Source organism: Desmodus rotundus, chromosome 2 (genome assembly GCF_022682495.2).
Source record: "Desmodus rotundus isolate HL8 chromosome 2, HLdesRot8A.1, whole genome shotgun sequence".
NCBI lineage: Eukaryota > Metazoa > Chordata > Mammalia > Chiroptera > Phyllostomidae > Desmodus > Desmodus rotundus.
This window is the reverse complement of record NC_071388.1, coordinates 73,377,244-73,395,902: the sequence shown is the minus strand read 5'-3', so window position 1 is coordinate 73,395,902 and position 18,659 is coordinate 73,377,244. Positions and strand designations below refer to the sequence as shown.

Here is an 18,659-nt window from a genome sequence, read left to right as displayed (position 1 = left end):
AGCTACAATCATGTGATAGATAGCAATAGCATTACTCTTTTGCTTTCCTGTCATGGAAGATAGTTCACTAAAGTTGAGTCACTCATTTTTAGATATTATTAGTTACAAAGTATAAATATCATTAACTGAAGCAAAGCAAAAACTTAGTTGGTCTAGGATCTAGCTTCAAGTGGGAGAAATTGCAGATACAGGAAGCAAAAGTAAAATAATAATTCAGTGCCCTTTGTTTAAAAGTTATGTCTTTTCCACAAATAAAGTCTATATATTATCATTATATATAACCACCAAAAGTGGTTACCACTAAAAGTGTACAATGTTGATTGGTAGAGTAGAAGCAAAGTAGAAATAAGTGAGGAGTCTAGAATCAGAAGGAGACAGATTTGAGGATGGACCCTGTCAGGGGCTATATTCAAAACATCTATCCATTAGAACGTCAGGGACATAGGTCCCTCAAGAGGGAGCTGTTCCAGCACGGAGCTCTGGAAACCCCTCTGATGCCCGGATTCACACTTTTGGTTGCCAGATTATGTGGGGAAAGATTGGGTGGATCTGAGTTTGTGGGTTTAGGAGGCTATTCAGGGTACTGGAGGAGTTAACCGGAACAAATGCATTTCTGTACTTACCTGCAGAAGTAGTTAAAATTACTTCTAACCAACAGAGAAATAGTACAACACTTTACCAGGCAGCAGAGTCACAGAGGTGCTGACTTGCTGAATATTAGCCCTGGGTGGCACCTACTGTTTGTTCGCTTTGGTAGTTACTATCACTGAGCCAGCCAAGTGAGAGAAAATAAAGTGATGAGGTTTTTTGGATGGTTATTTGGCTGCTCTACAACCTCTCCCAGCAGATGGAGAACTTAGTCATCGCTCCTTTCCCTGTTCCTAAGGCCTCCAGGGTACACACTCCCAGAGCAAAGGGCAAGTGCCACTACAGAGCTGAGGGCCTTCCAAAATTTTAGCCAAATGCAGAAAAAGAGCAGAGTTTACACTGGATCCTGACTTCTAGCTTAGGGCTTAACGCACCTGGACGCTGATTCGAGTATCTGTAGTTGGTAGTTCAGGGTGCATCCTGTCTCTTCCTTTCTTCCTCTTTTGACTCCAATGTTTGTTTGTTTGTTTAGAAATGATACAGTAATTTCTCTGCATTAAACTGTCTGGAATGCATTCCTAATTATGATATCTTATAACAACGATTATGTAGATAAATCTCTGTCAACTTTGCACAAGCTAGTTGGTTCCCAAAGAAAACTTTGTTATTCATCGTAGTTTTCAACATTGGAGAGATGATTGTCTTATCTCAAAGGAGTGTCATTAGTGTGTCTCTACATACTCTGTAAAGCATAACACTTCTATGTTTGGAAGAATCACAACTAAAATCTCATAAAAAATTTTGAATACCATGTCTTTAGAGAAAATTATTTTAAAAATCACAAGTTGTGCAAGAACTAGAAAACACATACAAGATTTCACGAGTGACTGAAAGAAAAAAATGTACTAACAGTAAAGAGAAAAGAAATGTGGTGGCTGTAAGATAAGGAATGGTGAGAAGTTTGCCTGTTTCATTTTTCCATTACATGTTTACAAGCTGCCAATGTAGCATGTTTTTAATTAGAAAAAGATTGTCAGTGGAAATATGGTTGGTGAAATCACCTAACCATTTACTCCAGGATTTTTTTTTTTAGATCAGTGCTTCTAAATGTTCTCCACTGAGAACTTTTTTCACCAGGCTTCTTCACAAATTTCATATTTTGATTTTTTAAATACAAATTTTAGCTATTGAATAAAATTGTTTTTTCTTATTTTTAATTAACCAGAGAACTGTAACTTTCTGAGCTATAATACTCAAAGCTACACACAATCATAAAATAACTGAATAACTACATCAAAAAAATCTGATACAATTGTTACTAAGGGGAAACTATTTCAAATTTTAAATGTCCTCCATAACCTTTTCATAGCTAAGGTTCAATGTCTAAATTCTTTGAAATAAGAAAATGCTTCGAAGAGACCCACAAGTACTATTTCCAGAGCCCCAACTATTTAAAGATTCCAAATTGGGCAGCAATGGTTTGAATTAGTTTAAAATCATCTAACAAATATGATGCATTCTCAATTGAAGAATTAAAATTTTAACATGCCATAACTGTCTACAAGTGATAGAAGAAATCCTGAAGTTCTTTCAAATCTTTCCCCCGACCCTTTTCCCACCTTTGTCTGTCAAAACTCTTAATTGCCTCCGAAATGCAGAAGTGGGAAGCATCCGGCTCGTACTCACCTGCCTGATTAGTGGTGATGCTGACTGCAGCAAACTGTCTTGGTGGTGAGCTCAGCTCGGACACCCCGTTAATGGCATCAATCTCAAAGGTGTAGTTAGTGTGTGCCAGGAGGTCTGTCACTGTCACCGTGGTGTTGGTGAGTCCAAACTGTCGAGGAAGGAAGCGGACATTTGGGCTGCATGGCTCACACTGTTTGACATTCCACCCACATTTTTTACATATGATGTTGAAGGTAACATCTTTCCGGCCTCCTGTGTCCAGGGGCCAACTCCAGTCCAGGATAACCGAGGTCTCGTTTATATTAGAGATAACATTTCTTGGTGCAGATGGAGGTCCTGCAAAGTAGTTCAACAAAGATTAATGAGCCTCACTTCTGGTTTCTACTACAAGGGAAAGAGATAATTTACAATGGAACTGAAAGAGGTAAATAACCATCTTGTCTTTATTATATACTTTTAATTTGTCCTTAGAGGATCCATGAGATTATAGACACATGGATACAAGAGCACTGTACATTCCAAGCTATGAGTGGGGGAGGTTTCACTCAAGATTGAATATGCATTCAGTAAGTCCAGCAAAGAAATTTACCACTAAATTCAATGCCCTTGTGAATAGTTATGAAAACTTTAGTATTCGTTTTATAAATCTTAGCCCTTTTTCCCTATGACCTATGACCAACACAAACAAGAGGGAATAGAAATGTAAAAACACAATTCCCATGCTTGTAACCTTCTCCATCCTATCTAATACAATGCAAAATTTAAAACAAGATGCAGAACTCCTTTCTTTCTTTCTTTCATTCTTTCTTTCTTTCTTTCTTTCTTTCTTTCTTTCTTTCTTTCTTTCTTTCTTTCTTTCTGGGTATCCTATTGCAGGAAGTACTTTATAAAGTAATTCATTTTGCGTGATAAATGTTGCATTTGTGGTGAGCCAGGCATGGACGGTGAAGCAGAGAAAACTTTCAATTTGCACATGGATAGCACAGGAGATGGGCCAAATGATTTAAACAAAGAAGAAACACAATAACAAGGAGAAAAATACAAAATAAAACAAACATGGAGGCATGGGTTGCAGCAGAACTACTCACGGGTACAAGCCATGGATGGAGGGTCTTTGTCTGCTCGGAAGTAATTATTCTCACACCTGCAGTTCACCGAACCATCTTCAGGAGTAGTACTGTGAGGTGGGCACTTAGCGCACTTCATGTCACCATCCGAAGCCTTGTAGAAACCCGGTCGGCAAGCTACAAACAAAATGTTTTACAATTCTGTAATCATTTTGAAAATGTATGTTTGAAAATATGTAAAATAAATTTCAGGATGTTAGGGCATGCATTCACTATAAAAATTAAATTTTTCCTTCCAGCATTTATAGAAGCAAAAAACAAGGCCCAGTGTAGTGTCTCCACATATACATTTGAGTTTGCACCAAATGTTAAAGGGAAAAAAACTCCCACAAGATTTAGATTATTTTGGCATGAGAGTGTGATGAAATTTCCAGCTCATGTTCTCGCAGCTTTCTTTGGCATTGGGATATTTGGGGAGAAAATACAGCAAGGCCATGTCGACATGGAGCCGCTCCCTGTTCAAACACGATGCCGTGTGCAGGCTGTCTGCCCTGCAGTCACACTGGCCTTGCGAGTGCGTGCAATAGAGTTTATTCTCTCATTGCTGTTCATTAACTACGGTATTATTTTCCACCTGAACAACTTTTGTTTTACATAAAAAGTAAACCTACTTTTGACCACCCCTGTATTATATACTTGCTTGTTGGCTGATTGGTTTCTATGTCTACAAATTTATCCCCACGAGTTGTAAGCAACTACAGGAAGAAATCATGCCTTCTTATAGTTCTCATGAGCTAGGATTTTCTTTTCCTGCCTTGGCAGTGTCATTCTATGGTAATGGCTTAAGACAAAGAGTATAATATAGTTCCTTCTCTCTATATATCTCAGATACATAAGGTGGGACAATTTCTATTTAACTAAATATATCTCCTTTTCTATATATCAAATCTAGCAAGGTACAATTTCCATTTAAACTGATATACTTGTAAATTGTTACTAGATTAAAAACTTTTTTTAATTTTAATTTTTTATTGTTATTCAATTACAGTTGTGTGCCTTTTCTCCCCATCCCTCCACCCCACCCCAGCTGAAACCCCCTCCCTCCCCCACTCCACCCTCCCCCTTGATTTTGTCCATGTGTCCTTTATAGTAGTTCCTGTAATCCCCTCTCCTCACTGTCCCCTCCCCACTCCCCCCTGCCCATTGTTGGATTGTTCTTAACTTCAATGTCTCTGGTTATATTTTGTTTCCTTTTTTCTTCTATTTATTATGTTGCAGTTAAAGGTGAGATCATATGGTATTTGTCCCTCATTGTCTGGCTTATTTCACTTAACATAATGCTCTCCAGTTCCATCCATGCTGTTGCAAAGGGTATAAGCTCCTTCTTTCTCTCTGCTGCGTAGCATTCCATTGTGTAAATATACCATAGTTGATTAAAAGCTTTTTAAAATGATTCTGGTTACTTTCTTTCTTTCTGGCCATGTCTCTGAATGATGTGTGTGTTTTTTTTTAACTGAATGAACTGGTTACCGAATATTGATTTCAGCTCCCTCTATTGTGTTATTTTTCATTTAATCTGATAGAAAATTCAGAATACTGTACTGTTTTGTTTGATCCATTTTCATAATTACATTGAGAACTGAATTCATGGTGAAAACCCCAGTGAGAAGCTCTTTGGCATTCCTCTGAGGAAGGGATTTGGGTCCAAATTTTTTGTGTCCTTCAGAATATCTCTGGAAAGGAGTAATTTCTTGAATGTCTATAACTCAATTTCAATGCTACACTAACATTTGATGACTTAAAGTACTTACATATAGAATAGGCCCTATAGATTATCTTTATTATTGAATTCCAAAATTTTCTTACATCAACTTCATACTGTAAATAACAGGTATTTGCATTTAAGTAAAACCTGTGTAGACAGATATTAAGTTTTATAATCATTAAATGCATTTTGAAAGAGGATGCATTATATCCATAATAGCATACCTTTCTACTATAAGGTTCTTGAGAAATTACACTGCCAAGACAAACAATTAGAATAATAGAATGACAGCAGTCATTCGTTTTACCTTGTTCACTAGCTCCAACTAAGAATGGCTGCTCTAGGACCACATTACATTAAACTGAACAACTTTTGGTATCACATTGGAAGCCACTAAAAAAAAGATTATTGCCCTAACCAAACATGGATTAGGATTATAAACTTTTGAACGTTGTCTGTAAGCATTGATTAGGGAGTTCTACTTATATCTCCTGTTATATTGCCTCAGAGGAAATGATATAAAGCACAAACAAACTATGCACTTAACTTCTGGTTTCAATTTAGCTCATCACTGAAGGGCCTTTAAATTTGCAAGGGGGCATTACCGAGTCTTTCAAGATTAAGTTGCACTGTTCTTTTGTTTGCTTGTAAGTTTATCTATGGGTCTTTATTTGGAGCTATTATGGTTTTTTACGACATTTAGCATAAAGGTATTCGCTAAACCATCAATCACTTGTTTTTGCTATTATAAATAACTATACTATGTGATACTTAAAGAAGATGAAACAGATATACAATGACATCTTAGCTACAACACTACAGCCAGGATTTTTGTAGTAACTTAAATGCTGTCAGTAATAACTACAATTAAACTTAAAAGTTAAGAATGTTAATTCAAATTAGTACATAGACTAGACCAATTCTTAATCAATAATCTTACAAATGACAATAGTACAATATAGGCAGGCCCATACACTCTAAGTTTAATAAATATTTGTCAATCATTTACTGTTTTTCAGGCTATTGGGCAACCTTAAAGATATAAATTCTCTAATGTTGTCTGTCCCCAAGGCCCCTGCAACTGGAAATGGGCCCCAGACGTTTAATGCAGGCCACACGAGTGAGCACTCCATTCTGATGGAGCTGTTGGAGGAGTCTGCGAAGAGGAATCTCATCTGAGAAAGACCATGAAAAGATGGCAGGAGCTGACTTGTGAGAGAGCATTTAAGTACACAAATAGATCAACATGAAAAGACAAACTGTTAAGCAGAGGAATGTTGTAGGTACAGTTGGCTGCATACTCAACTTCTGAACTCTGCTTCCTGCTTGCTAATAGAATCCTGATTTGTTCAGAATGGCATCCCACCCAGTGCTCCCTTTACTCAGGCTTCATTGCAAATAGTGATGAATGGCCGGAATTATGGCCAAAGAAATACAAACGGGAATCTGATGAAAGTCTTTGGGATAGCTTTTCTTTTTTTTTTTCACTCTACTTCATCTACGTTGTTCCAGAATTGATTATGGACATAATGGCTTACATGTGACAATACGTGAAAAGCCAAGAAAATCAGAGAGATGTGTACTCTATACTTGTTGACCCAGCAAGCACCTATCTCAAGATTTATTATAATGTCAAAAAAAATAAGAGCTTATTTGTTTAAGTTACTGTGGTCCAGTTTGTGTTTACTCACAGCAGAAAGCATTTTTAAATGACAAAAAAGACAAAGAGAATTCAGTTGAGATGTATTGACTAAATAGAATCACTGCTTAATGGAGCTAAAAAGATCCTAAGGATCACATTGGCCAGGCTGTATGGTCTACATTCTTTGGTGGGCACTGCAATCCAGGATGCAAGGTGACATACAGGGACAGGTCCACTCTCATCTTCTGGCTGACAGGCTTCAACCACAAATTCATAGATATTCATCAAGTGTCAACTCTACAAGAGCACAACACTAGCGTCTATAATATCCTAAATTTTGTAGATGCTGTCTGAAGGACTTTCATATACATGTACCATTTCTATTAAATCTCAACAATTCTGTTAACATAATCAGACATTAATCTACTCATTTGATAGAATGGACAATGAAGCAGAGGCAGAAAGAGTGGTGTGCTCAAGATCACAAAGACACTCAATGACAGTGTGAATAAGCAAGAGATGTTTCTGCTTTTAATTATATATAAGTCACTAACTAAAAGTAAATTATTCTCTAAAACCATGAATTATCTTTTTACCAATTCTAATTGGTATGACATTGAAGAATAGTCATCTATAAACTTATTTAATTACACAAATCCAAGATTTTATTTTTAGTAAAAAATTATCTTAGAAAGGCTAATGTTCTCTTATCTTTCTCTAGGATATTCTATTTGATGTCAAACATTGTTATGGGGAGATGCTTGGCTTTAACTGAAAGGACTGAGAGAGTCTGTCAACTTCAAGAACGGTGACATACTCTGTGTGAGAGGCATACGAGTAAATGCTCTCTTTCCTGCTATAAGCAAGATCTCTAAATTCTCCAGCAAAGTTGTTCAACAAATTTGAGAATGTAAGGAATAAGTTATATTACTAACAAAATTATTACACTGGTAGGAAGCATGTATAAGGGGAAATTCTTTATATAAGATACTCACTTTTAGAATTTTGCAATCAATAAATAATCTCTCTCCCTTGAAGTAAATCAACTTGCACTTAAACACATATCTACCTCTTATACCTTCTTCATCTTCAAAATATTATTATAAAAGAATTTTAAACTTTACCTTGAATGGCATAAATACTTATGGTTTACTGTTTTTGCTTATAATGGTAAGAGTATGGTTTTAATTTGAAAGTTTCCCCTTCCCTACCTTGAATATAAAACTTGTGATATAAAAATCTACACATTTTTCTCATTTAAGCATTATTTTATAAAATTAGAACATTCACCATATTAAAAAAAATCCACATAATGAGTAGAAAGTAAGTATGTTATGTTTTCTTGTATTACTCAAGAGAAGTCTTGATTAATTTATTACAGAATATCGAGGAAAACAGAGATCAGGCAGGAAGGGTAAACAAATTAATAGTAACTCAGATTTATCCAGTTTTAGTTTTTAAATAAATAACGTCTGCTATACAGTCAAGGCCCTTGCAGGAGTAGGCCAGCTACTAAAGTATTACTTAACTAAGTTGGTTACACACGTTAAAAATCTGCTGTCAAAATGACAGAATTCGGATTTACGCCTTCCTCAGCTCTCCCAGTGGAAAATATCCGTATCCGTCAGACACGACTAAAAGTATTCATAGATTTCAGTCCCACAGTAGTAAAACCAAAGAGTAATTAAGCAAATTAAGATCCTTTAAGTGGAGACAAATTGCCACCTTTTTTGTATGCGGTCTGAGAGATGTTTTATACCCTTGCTGTAATAAAGATTCAACTAGTTAAGTGTGGCAAGAATTCTCTCTTTGATTTTGTGTTGATAAATTTAAGTAGGATGACCCATGAATCTAAATTAATAACCATTAAATTGGGAGATAACACCTCAAACCCTATTGGATATCATCATGGATTACTAGGAATCAGATCTGTTCATATAATGCTTGAATTTCATTAACTTACTCCATCAAACACACATATATTGATCTAAAATGACCTAGACACTTTACTGTGCTCAGTACTATAGTGATAAAAGTCACTATGTCATTGTTATTTTAGAAATGGGTCGCCTCACGTGAGCATGTAAATCATTGTTAAGATACTTTTCAATATGACATTTTTATGTTATCTTCACCAAGAAATTTCAAATTTCTCTTATTTTTATCCCAGCACTTCAAAGTGTTTTGAGCATCTTACAGGAAGAGCACTGGACTAGGGTGGAGGAAATGCAGGTTTTGATCTAGTCTATTCTCCTAGATAAGTATTATCACAAATTCACTGACCAGGTGTCTTCAAATTTTAATGAGGTGGTTGGAATAGTGACTCCCTCTTCTATAAGTATGTCTGAAGTTTTGCTTGGTAGTTATTTTGTATTCCTGGGTTAGACCTCAGCAATACAGAGACAGGAGTTATTCCTATTCCTTTTGTACTCCGTGTGGCGATCACGTTTTCCAGGACCTAGCAGTGGATGAGGTGCATTTTTTTGTGAGTAATTAACTGGTGACCAATTACCCTCTCTAGACTTTAATATCCTCATTTATTAATGGCAGGTATTGAGTAAATTGTCTTTAAAACTCTTCAGGCTAGAAACATTAAAAAGATAATAAAAGTGTATCAAAATTTGTAAGATTGTTAGAACTTTCTAAATAGAAAAATAATGCAACAAATTATGTTCACTTTCTTCACTACTTTGAGGATTATAATTAGCCATTTAAATTATAAAATCAAAAAGGGACAAGAAAACAAAAAATGAGGCTTTCTTCAGACCTAAAAGAAATACACTCAACAAGAAATGATGAACTTTGACCTTTTCAGTGTTTTCCAGTACCAGATCAGTATATATTCAAAAGACATGTCTACTTCATAATTGGATTAATTAAAAGGTAAGTTGAGCACCAAACAAATAATTCCCTAACATTATATATTCATCTTAACCAATAGCATAATAAAACTCTATTTAATTATAATCTTCCTTTTATGTGCAGTATAAATTAGAATATTAGAAGTTTGGTAATCTGTGGGAATGAATAAAAAATTTAAAATTGATATTAACTCTTAAATTTTTAAAATTTCACTCTTTTAAATTTTTAAAAATATAAGATGATATTTTTTCTCCTTTGCAAGGAAAATAAGGACAGTGTTGAAAATACAATTTAAAAGAATATGTATTTCCCATTTGTTAGTCTGCAATAAGGTTTGACTTACCTTATTCTTGCTAATCTGGCTTTTAGTTTCTGTATTATAAGTGCTGAGTTAATGAAGGTATGCATGCTCATTTATTGAACAAACCCCAAACTTATGAAAAAAACCCTAGAATGGGCCTTGGTGGAACAAAGCTATGACACCCTTGCCAAATGTTAATTTTCTATTGAGAAACGCTAAGCATATGAATAATAGAAGGAAGCCAAAGTAATATCAATTTGTAGTGAATGAATTAAAAATATTTTGGGAATCTGCTGATTTTGTGTTTATGAAGAGGTAACAATAAAACAGGAACTAAATACTATGGGTCAATAGTTGGGTGAAATAACAAACTGCCAGCTTTGGAAAATAATAAAGAAGAAAGTATGAAATAGGGGGTATTATGAGTGCTACCTATACAATGACTAATAATTATGGAAACACTTCAAGACAGAATCTTGGCTTCATGCCCAAAGCACATAACACAGTTTTCCTCTTAAGTTGTAATTGATGGGTTTGAGCTATACTCATACAGAGAATGGGTAAAGTTACCATAGAGAAAGGAAAACGAATGCACTTAGTAAACCATGGTGGCTACTGTTGAAAGAAAGTAGACAGCCTTTCAGTTGCAAAGTGAATTTTGTCTCCAGTTGACTAATGTGGTTGACTTTTAAAGGAAAACATGGTCCTAATTAAGGATTAAAAGGCTGATTTCAATTTGAACGAACTTTAAATTAAAAAATAAAGCTGTTGGTAAATAGGGACCTTTTAGTATTCAGACCTTAGCTTCGTATACACAGGGCTATATTATCAATTCCCAGCCATAAACACTAACTAATCACCAGAGCCAGCACTGACTAAACAGATGATTTCCTGGCCTTGCAATTCTAGGTCTGACAGGGTTTATTTGCTGGGACAAGGTCAAAGCAACTGTTTATTCCCAAAATGAGCTGCACTCCACAATCTTACAGGAACTCTATTCTTTGCCATTTCAATAGAGGTACAATGCTTTGAGGCAAGGCAGAGACATTTCAATACACTGGAAGTGGCTATGTTCAGTCATTAAACCCTGCCTGCAATGTGCAGCATTTACAAAGTGATCAAGTGTTTCCTTCTTCTGTTCTGTCCCCTGTTCAATAGAAAAGACCTAAGGCAAAATGCCACCACACCATTTAACACAACAGAATCAATCATGATCCAGTATGGCTCAAAGATAGCTTAGTAACAAGACTTTATTGTGTTTGTTGTTGCTCCATCAGAGCAAGCGAGACAGGTGCCAGTAATGCTGGAATTGCCCAACATACATTTGCTACAAAGCGAATGCTAAAACAACCCCCAGTCAGAAGGACATTGTGTTTAGCCAGTTTTTCAATTGTCTTCCACATTCAAGGAGGAACTGTGTGTCCTAAACTTATCTAAACTTGTTAAATAAGTTTATTTTAAAATATCGTTGACTTTTATCCTGGGGAAATACCTCTGCAACCTTTGCATGTACACCTTACACATCATATAATCCTATCAGCTTTTTAGCCTCTTTATTTTTTGAATTTTATTAAACTGAACCATTTGATAACATTATGGTTAAAAAGTGAATGGATTTAAAATAAACCTAAAGTTCTTAGGGTATAATCCCAGCAGAGAAATTGCTGGGTCAAAGGGCAGTTCCATTTTTAGTTTTCTGAGGAAATTCCATACTGTTTTCCACAGTGGCCTCACCAGTCTGCATTCCCACCAACAGTGCACTAGGGTTCCCTTTTCTCCGCATCCGGATTTGTTTATGTTGGCCACTCTGATTGGTGTGAGATGGTACCTCATTGTGGTTTTAATTTGCATCTCTCTGATGGCTAGTGATGCTGAGCATCTTTTCATATGTCTCTGGGCCCTCTATATGTCTTCCTTAGAGAAGTGTCTGTTCAAGTCCTTTGCCCATTTTTTAATTGCTGCTGGGATTATACCCTAAGAACCCTGAAACACCGATTCAAAAGAACCTATGCACCCCAATGTTCATAACAGCACAATTTACAATAGCCAAATCCTGGAAGCAACCTAAGTGCCCATTAGCAAATGAGTGATTCAAAAAATTATGGTATATTTACACAATGGAATTCTATGCAGCAGAGAGAAAGAAGGAGCTTATACCCTTTGCAACAGCATGGATGGAACTGGAGAGCATTATGCTAAGTGAAATAAGCCAGGCGGTGAGGGACAAATACCATATGATCTCACCTTTAACTGGAACATAATCAACAAAAGAAAAAAGCAAACAAAATATAACCAGAGACATTGAAATTAAGAACATTGTAACAATAGCCACAGGGGAGAGGGGAGGGGATAGTGGGGAGAGGGGTCTATAGGAGCTACTATAAAGGACACAAGGACAAAATCAAGGGGGAGGGTAGAGGTGGGGGAGGGAGGTGGGACTGGCTAGGGTGGGGTGGAGGGAAGGGGACAAAATGCAGACAATTGTAACTGAATAAAAATAAATAAGTACATAAATAAATAAATAAACAAATAAATAAAATAAACCTAAAGTGTCTTATATACATTGAGAAGTCATTTTATGATCACAAAACATTACCAACTAGGAGATGTTTTCAATTTAAAATTGGCTTTGAGTATCTTTATGGCTAACAACCATTCATAAAGTAACAAAAAATTTAGTTAGTGTAATTTTATGATCTTTTTTCTTTATTATTTTTGTTTATGATAAATATTTGCTCCAGGATAGACAGAAATTTCTACTCAAGGTATTTTGAAATTTATTCCCTAAATGGATAAGAATAGATTTCAAAACAAAACCATGAAAACTGTCAGAAATAGATGCCCACGAGATCAGCAAAACTGTTAAACAAATTAGTGTTCCAAAAAATTAAATGTATCATCTAGTTTAAAACTATTTAGAAAGACATAATTGTTCATAATTGGGTAGGTAGCAAGTTTATATATTTTAATTTTTCATAAAATTAATTATTTCTCTTTAAAGAAAGATGTTTCTATTTGCATAAGGATACAAAGTTTTTAAAGAAAAATATGTCAGTATGAGGTTTCAAATGTTTTAAATGTACATGTCTATTCTAATGTGTATGTCAAAAATGCAAAAATAGGACTTCTGGCTAAGATGGAGGCATAGATAGATAGACTTTGCCTCCTTGCACAACCAAAAGAAGGACAACAACATATTTAAAAACAATAAACCCCAGAACTGACAGAAAATTGAACTGTATGGAAGTCCAACAACCAAGGAGTTAAAGAAGAAACATTCATTCAGACTGGTCGAAGGGGTGGAGACTGGCGGCCAGGGTGGAGAGGACACACTGCAAGGTGGCAGAAGGTGGACCAGGTGGTTCCACACTTGTGTGCAGGTAAACTGGGAGGAAAAACTGGAGAGTGAGACACATAGCATAACCCAGAGTTGCAGTACACCCATCTTGGAATCAGCATGAGAAGGGCCACATTTGTTTGTGGGTAGCAGGGGAAGTGACTGAAATCTGCCGGGAGCCAAAAAGTACCACTCTTCCCTCTCTGATCCCACTCCCACATACAGCCCCACGACACGGTGATGTGGGTTGCCCTGCCCTGGTGTGTACCTGAGGCTCTGCTTCTTGAAATATAACAAGTGGGCTGAAGAAAAAAAATAAGGCCCAAATGAAGGAACAGATCAAAGATCCAAAAATATAACTAAGGGATGAAGAGATAGTCAACCTATCAGACACAGAGTTCAAAACACCAGTAATCAGGATGCTCATAAAAATGGTTGAGCATGGTCACAAAATAGAGGAAAAAGTGTAGTCTATGCAAAGTGAAATAAAGGAAAATATACAGGGAACCAACAGTGATGGGAAAGAAACTAGGAGTCAAATCAATAATTTGGAGCAGAAGTAAGAAAAAAACATTCAACCAGAACAGTATGAAGAAACAAGAATTCAAAAAAACAAGGAGAGGCTTAGAAACCTCCAGGACAACTTTAAACATTCCAAAATTCAAAACAGAGGCATGCCAGAAGGAGAAGAGAAAGAGCAAGAAATTGAAAACTTATTTGAAAAAATAATGAAGGAGACCTTCCCCAATCTGGCCAAGGAAATAGACTTCCAGGAAATCCAGGAAGCTCAGAGAGTCCCAAAGAAGTTGGAATCAAGGAAGCACACACCAAGGCACATCATAATTGCATTACCCAAGATTAAAGATAAGGAGAGAATCTTAAAAGCAGCAAGAGAAAAGGAGACAGTTATTACAAAGGAGTTCCCATAAGACTATCCCAAAAGACTATCAGCTGATTTCTCAAAAGAAACCTTGAAGGCAAGAAGGGGCTGGAGAGAAGTATTCAAAGTCATGAAAGGCAAGGACCTACATCCAAGATTACTCTCTCCAGCAAAGCTGTCATTTAGAATGGAAGGGCAGATAAAGTGTTTCCCAGATAAGGTCAAGTTAAAGGAGTTCATCATCCCCAAACCCTTATTATATGAAATTGTAAAGGGACTTATCTAAAAAAGAGAAGACAGACGATCAAAGCTATGAACATTCAAATGACAACAAACTCACAACTATCAACAACTGAATCTAAAAACAAGAAGGAAAACAAACTAAGACAAACAACTAGAACAGGAAGAGAATCACAGAAATGGAGATCACTTGGAGGGTTATCAGCAGGGTGGGGGGTGGAGAATGGGGGAAAAGGTACAGGGAATATGAAGCATAAATGGTGGATACAAAATAGATAGGGGGAGATTAAGAATAGTATAGGAAATGGAGAAGCCAAAGAACTTATTTGTATGACCCAGGGACATGAACTAAGGGGGGCATGCTGGTGGGAGTGGGGTGCAGGGTAGAAGGGGATAAAAAATGGGACAAGTGTAATAACATAATCAATACAATATTTTATATAGATATATATCAAGCACTCCCACCTTGCTTCCACAATTAAGGTGAAAGGAATCTTCTTAAAATATATAGAAAACTTTCATTCATAGGTCTTACAGCAATAGATAATAGTATTTATGGTGTTATGAAAATAAAGTGTAATGGGCTTGAATTCATTACTATGGATAGTTTCTAAATATGGAAATAAACATTGTTTTCTTCATAGTTGTGACTCTATATCCTAGAACTTTACATTCATCTTGGGAGATATATGCATTTCAATGAAAAGGATAAGAGTAAATTCACATAACGGGAGGAGATAAAGGGCAGAAGGAATGGGAAAAAGATGGGAAATATTATAGAGAAAATATTGAAATACATTTCTGATATTCAAAAAATATTTTCACTCTTCTTGTACAAATAACTGGGACACATTAGGATTTTGGAACATAAGGAGGAAGGACAACAGTAGGAGTCTGTCTCCCATTTTTGTTCACTCTGGTCAATTTGCATAACCAGGTTTAGCAATCTGTGCTCCGCTTGAAGGGAGGATGTGGTTGGGACAGACCAGACGTGGTAGGGAAGAGAGAGATAGAGAGACACAGAGAGAGACAGAGAGAGGAGAGTGGAGATTGAGGAATGGGAGATGGGAGAGGGAAGGAGAGAGAAAGGGGAGAAAATGGGTACACCTTTGTGTGTGTTAAAATAGCCACATTGCACCTGTGTGTTTGTGCACATGTGGGTGAGTTTCTCTAATTTAGACCACTGGGTACATTTTGCCAGTGTTTCTCCAGGGCAGAGATTGTGATATACTCCATCTGCCCTTTGGAATTACTATTAATATTTTGTTGACTGACTTGAGAAGTTTATTCAGGATAATTGCTTATTGTCTTCTTATAATCTGCAAATTTAAGGGTTTACATCTTGTACATGAGACTAGAAAATTGAGGGTTGGAAGGGAGTGAGACACTGAGTCATATTTTATCCCAGCAGCCTTTGAAACATCAGACAGATTACATTACCTGTTTGCATCACCTTCCCTAAATCTAACTACCTGAAGAAAATAGTTCTCAACTCCATGCAATACAATCAACACAATGTAACTTGAATCTCTTCCAGGTCTAGCTCTGGCATTGTGTTTCATTTATGTACTTAAAACAATCATGTGACACAGGTATTAACCATTTTTCCCGAGGACATGATTGAGGCTTAATGATATTAAGTTCATTGGCTGCTTATCCCACTATTAAGTGTTGTAACCAGAAATGAAACCTAAATCGAAAGGCCCACTAGGCACAGGTATTTAAGTGGCTTTGCGTTCATTGTCTTCTCATCCTGTAAAATTTAGAAGTGATAACTAATGTAGGATTGACAATGGATCCAGCACCCAAAAGTTAATGTAGCAAATTTATATGGTGTGACTCTTCAGATATTAGACAGGCGTCACTGGGCACACAGGAAAATTGATTATGTCATTTTGTCACAGTAAATGTTTGTCAATAGTGAAACCAGAAAAGTTGATGTTCGTGCATAGTTTTCTTCAAAAATTTGTAAAGCCTGGGTCGGGCCAGGTGAATGGCTCATATGGAAGGAAAACGAAGCATTGGAAATGGAAAAACAGAAAATGCTTAACTATTGCAGGTCTGCTAGACAGGTTTTTGTGAAGGACTTTTTAAGCTGCCTGCTTGCCACAATAAATTCTCTGCTTTCTCTATCCTAGACATAGATGGAGAGTAGTTATGGGTGTAGAAAACATGTAGTCATTCAAGCTGTATTATGTAGATAATATTGATAGTTTTTCAAACAGAGTGGATGCAGAGGATAATGTGGAAGAACTGACCACTTGAACAAGCTTCTTGTTCAAGTTGTTAGGTGCTATTCCTATTTCCTGAGTTAGGGAATGAATGCATGTGTGTGTGTGTGTGTGTGTGTGTGTATACAGAGCTTATATATATACAGAGTTTGTATATATATACAGAGTTTAATTTGTATGTTATACTGAGTTAGCCATGTAAGTATTTGCTATACTAAACAGTGAGGTATTTATAGTCTTTGTACTGCAAAGAAACAGATTCCAATATTTTCATGTTAAGCAAAATGTCACATTTAGTTTTCTTTGTTACAAAGTCATTTGTATATTGACACCAAATGAAGCTGGTTATCAAAAAATATGTTTCCAGAGAAGCAATCATAATCAATCACTATAGTGCCTTTTTATGTAAAATAAATACAAGAAAAAACTACTGGAAACATCTTCCATAATAAAAATACATTAGAAAACCAAAGTGTCTTGAAGGACTTAAGGAAAAAAACCTCACAGGGACAGACAAGAGCATGGTTATTACCAGAAGCAAAGTGGGATGGGGGAGGTAGAAGAGGGTAAAGGGGGGATAAATGATGGTGGAAGGAGACCTGACTTGGGGTGGTGAGCACAGAATACAATATACAGATGATGTATTGTAGAATTGTACACTTGAAACCCATATAATTTGATTAACCAATGTCACCCTAAGAACTCCAATTTAAAAAGAAAAGAAAAAGGGTGTCTTTACTGAGTTGGGTGATTCTTCTTCTCAGAATATGATGGTAACTAAACCAGAATATTGATTTCGATCTCCTCATGACCCAGATATTTAACTTCAAAACAGAAAAAAACTATGCTGCACGGATTCCAACTGCTGCTTGCTTTTGCTAATATATGCTGTTTTTCAAAGCAGAGAAAAGGAAAACCTATGAGTACATCAACCAAAACATATCATGTCTATTGGACCAACAATTTAAAATGTAACAACAATGCTGGTAAATCAAAAAGAGATACTGCTTTGATGTGGAGATTGTAATTGCTAAGAGCATATAGGTTTATACCGTTCGGGTCCAAATCTTGACTCTTCCACTTACTCCCTATGTAACTGAACAAGGTACACAGCCTCTCTACGTCTCAGTTTCTGCACCCACAAATGAGAATAGAAAAGAACAAAGAAGCCTATAAGATTTTGTAAGAATTAAATGAAAAGCATATAATATGTTTCAAAGATGTATTAAAACTTAGTAAGCATAAATATATAATTAGAAACATATAATATATACCAACATTTCTAAAATCTAAGATATAAATCCATGTATTTGTCAAAGTGTTTGCAAATATTAACCACATTTGCCTTTTCTTAGTTCTCTAATTTTACAGACTTATTAGGCATTCATTTCTCCCTGGAATAGTACTGCAATATTCTTCTCTGTCAGAATTATGTTTTTTCAGAGAATTCACAAATATATATCACAAAACAGAACATGTCCAAGAAAGTTACTGATAGATGTTGACCAATCATTTGCTGTATCTGATAATTTGAACTATGTTTTTGTGACCCTGCAGATTTCGATAGATATATTACGTCTATACACTCTTTCTCTTTAACATAGACTGCCGAAGCACTGTTCTGCCCTTGGTTGCTGGTTGGTATTTCACATTATCTTGTCACACATAACTAATGCCTTCACTCTCCTCTGAAATCCTTGCATTTGCTGGTGGAAGGACCCACCAAAGCTAAATGGGTTCTCCTCGGGGGTAATTGGAATAATTACCTCCACTTTGTAGTTCCAAACCTTTTTGCTGCTTTATATAGATTCACTCTTCCCACCCCCAACACTGACAATTTTTATTTATTTATTTTGGGGCTGCCAAATGCACTAGGAAACACTTACAAACTTGGCTGGCTTCCCTCCACATCTTTTCCTCACATCTTGAAGGAGCTTTATTTTACTGAGTATCAAAATACAGTCTGACTTTAAAATTCTTCAGTTTTCCTAAGCCTTATTTCTCCATAAGTACAGACTGTTTGGTGCTAAGGTGATACTGATCCTTTCAACTTTCAGCCA

At 36.1% G+C, this 18,659-nt stretch overlaps 1 protein-coding gene across 2 annotated transcripts in view; it reads right to left on the bottom strand.

Annotated features, from left to right (window-relative positions):
- The window catches only part of EPHA3 (EPH receptor A3), a 343,281-nt gene that overhangs the window by 121,245 nt on the left and 203,377 nt on the right, over positions 1-18,659 (bottom strand). For both annotated transcript variants that reach the window (XM_024558191.4, XM_045193569.3), the window contains exons 4-5: positions 3,363-3,518; positions 2,275-2,610 (exon numbers count right to left, since the gene is read on the bottom strand). In XM_024558191.4, coding sequence (XP_024413959.1) covers positions 2,275-2,610; positions 3,363-3,518 — 492 coding nt within the window. The remainder of the gene's footprint in view (positions 1-2,274; positions 2,611-3,362; positions 3,519-18,659) is intronic.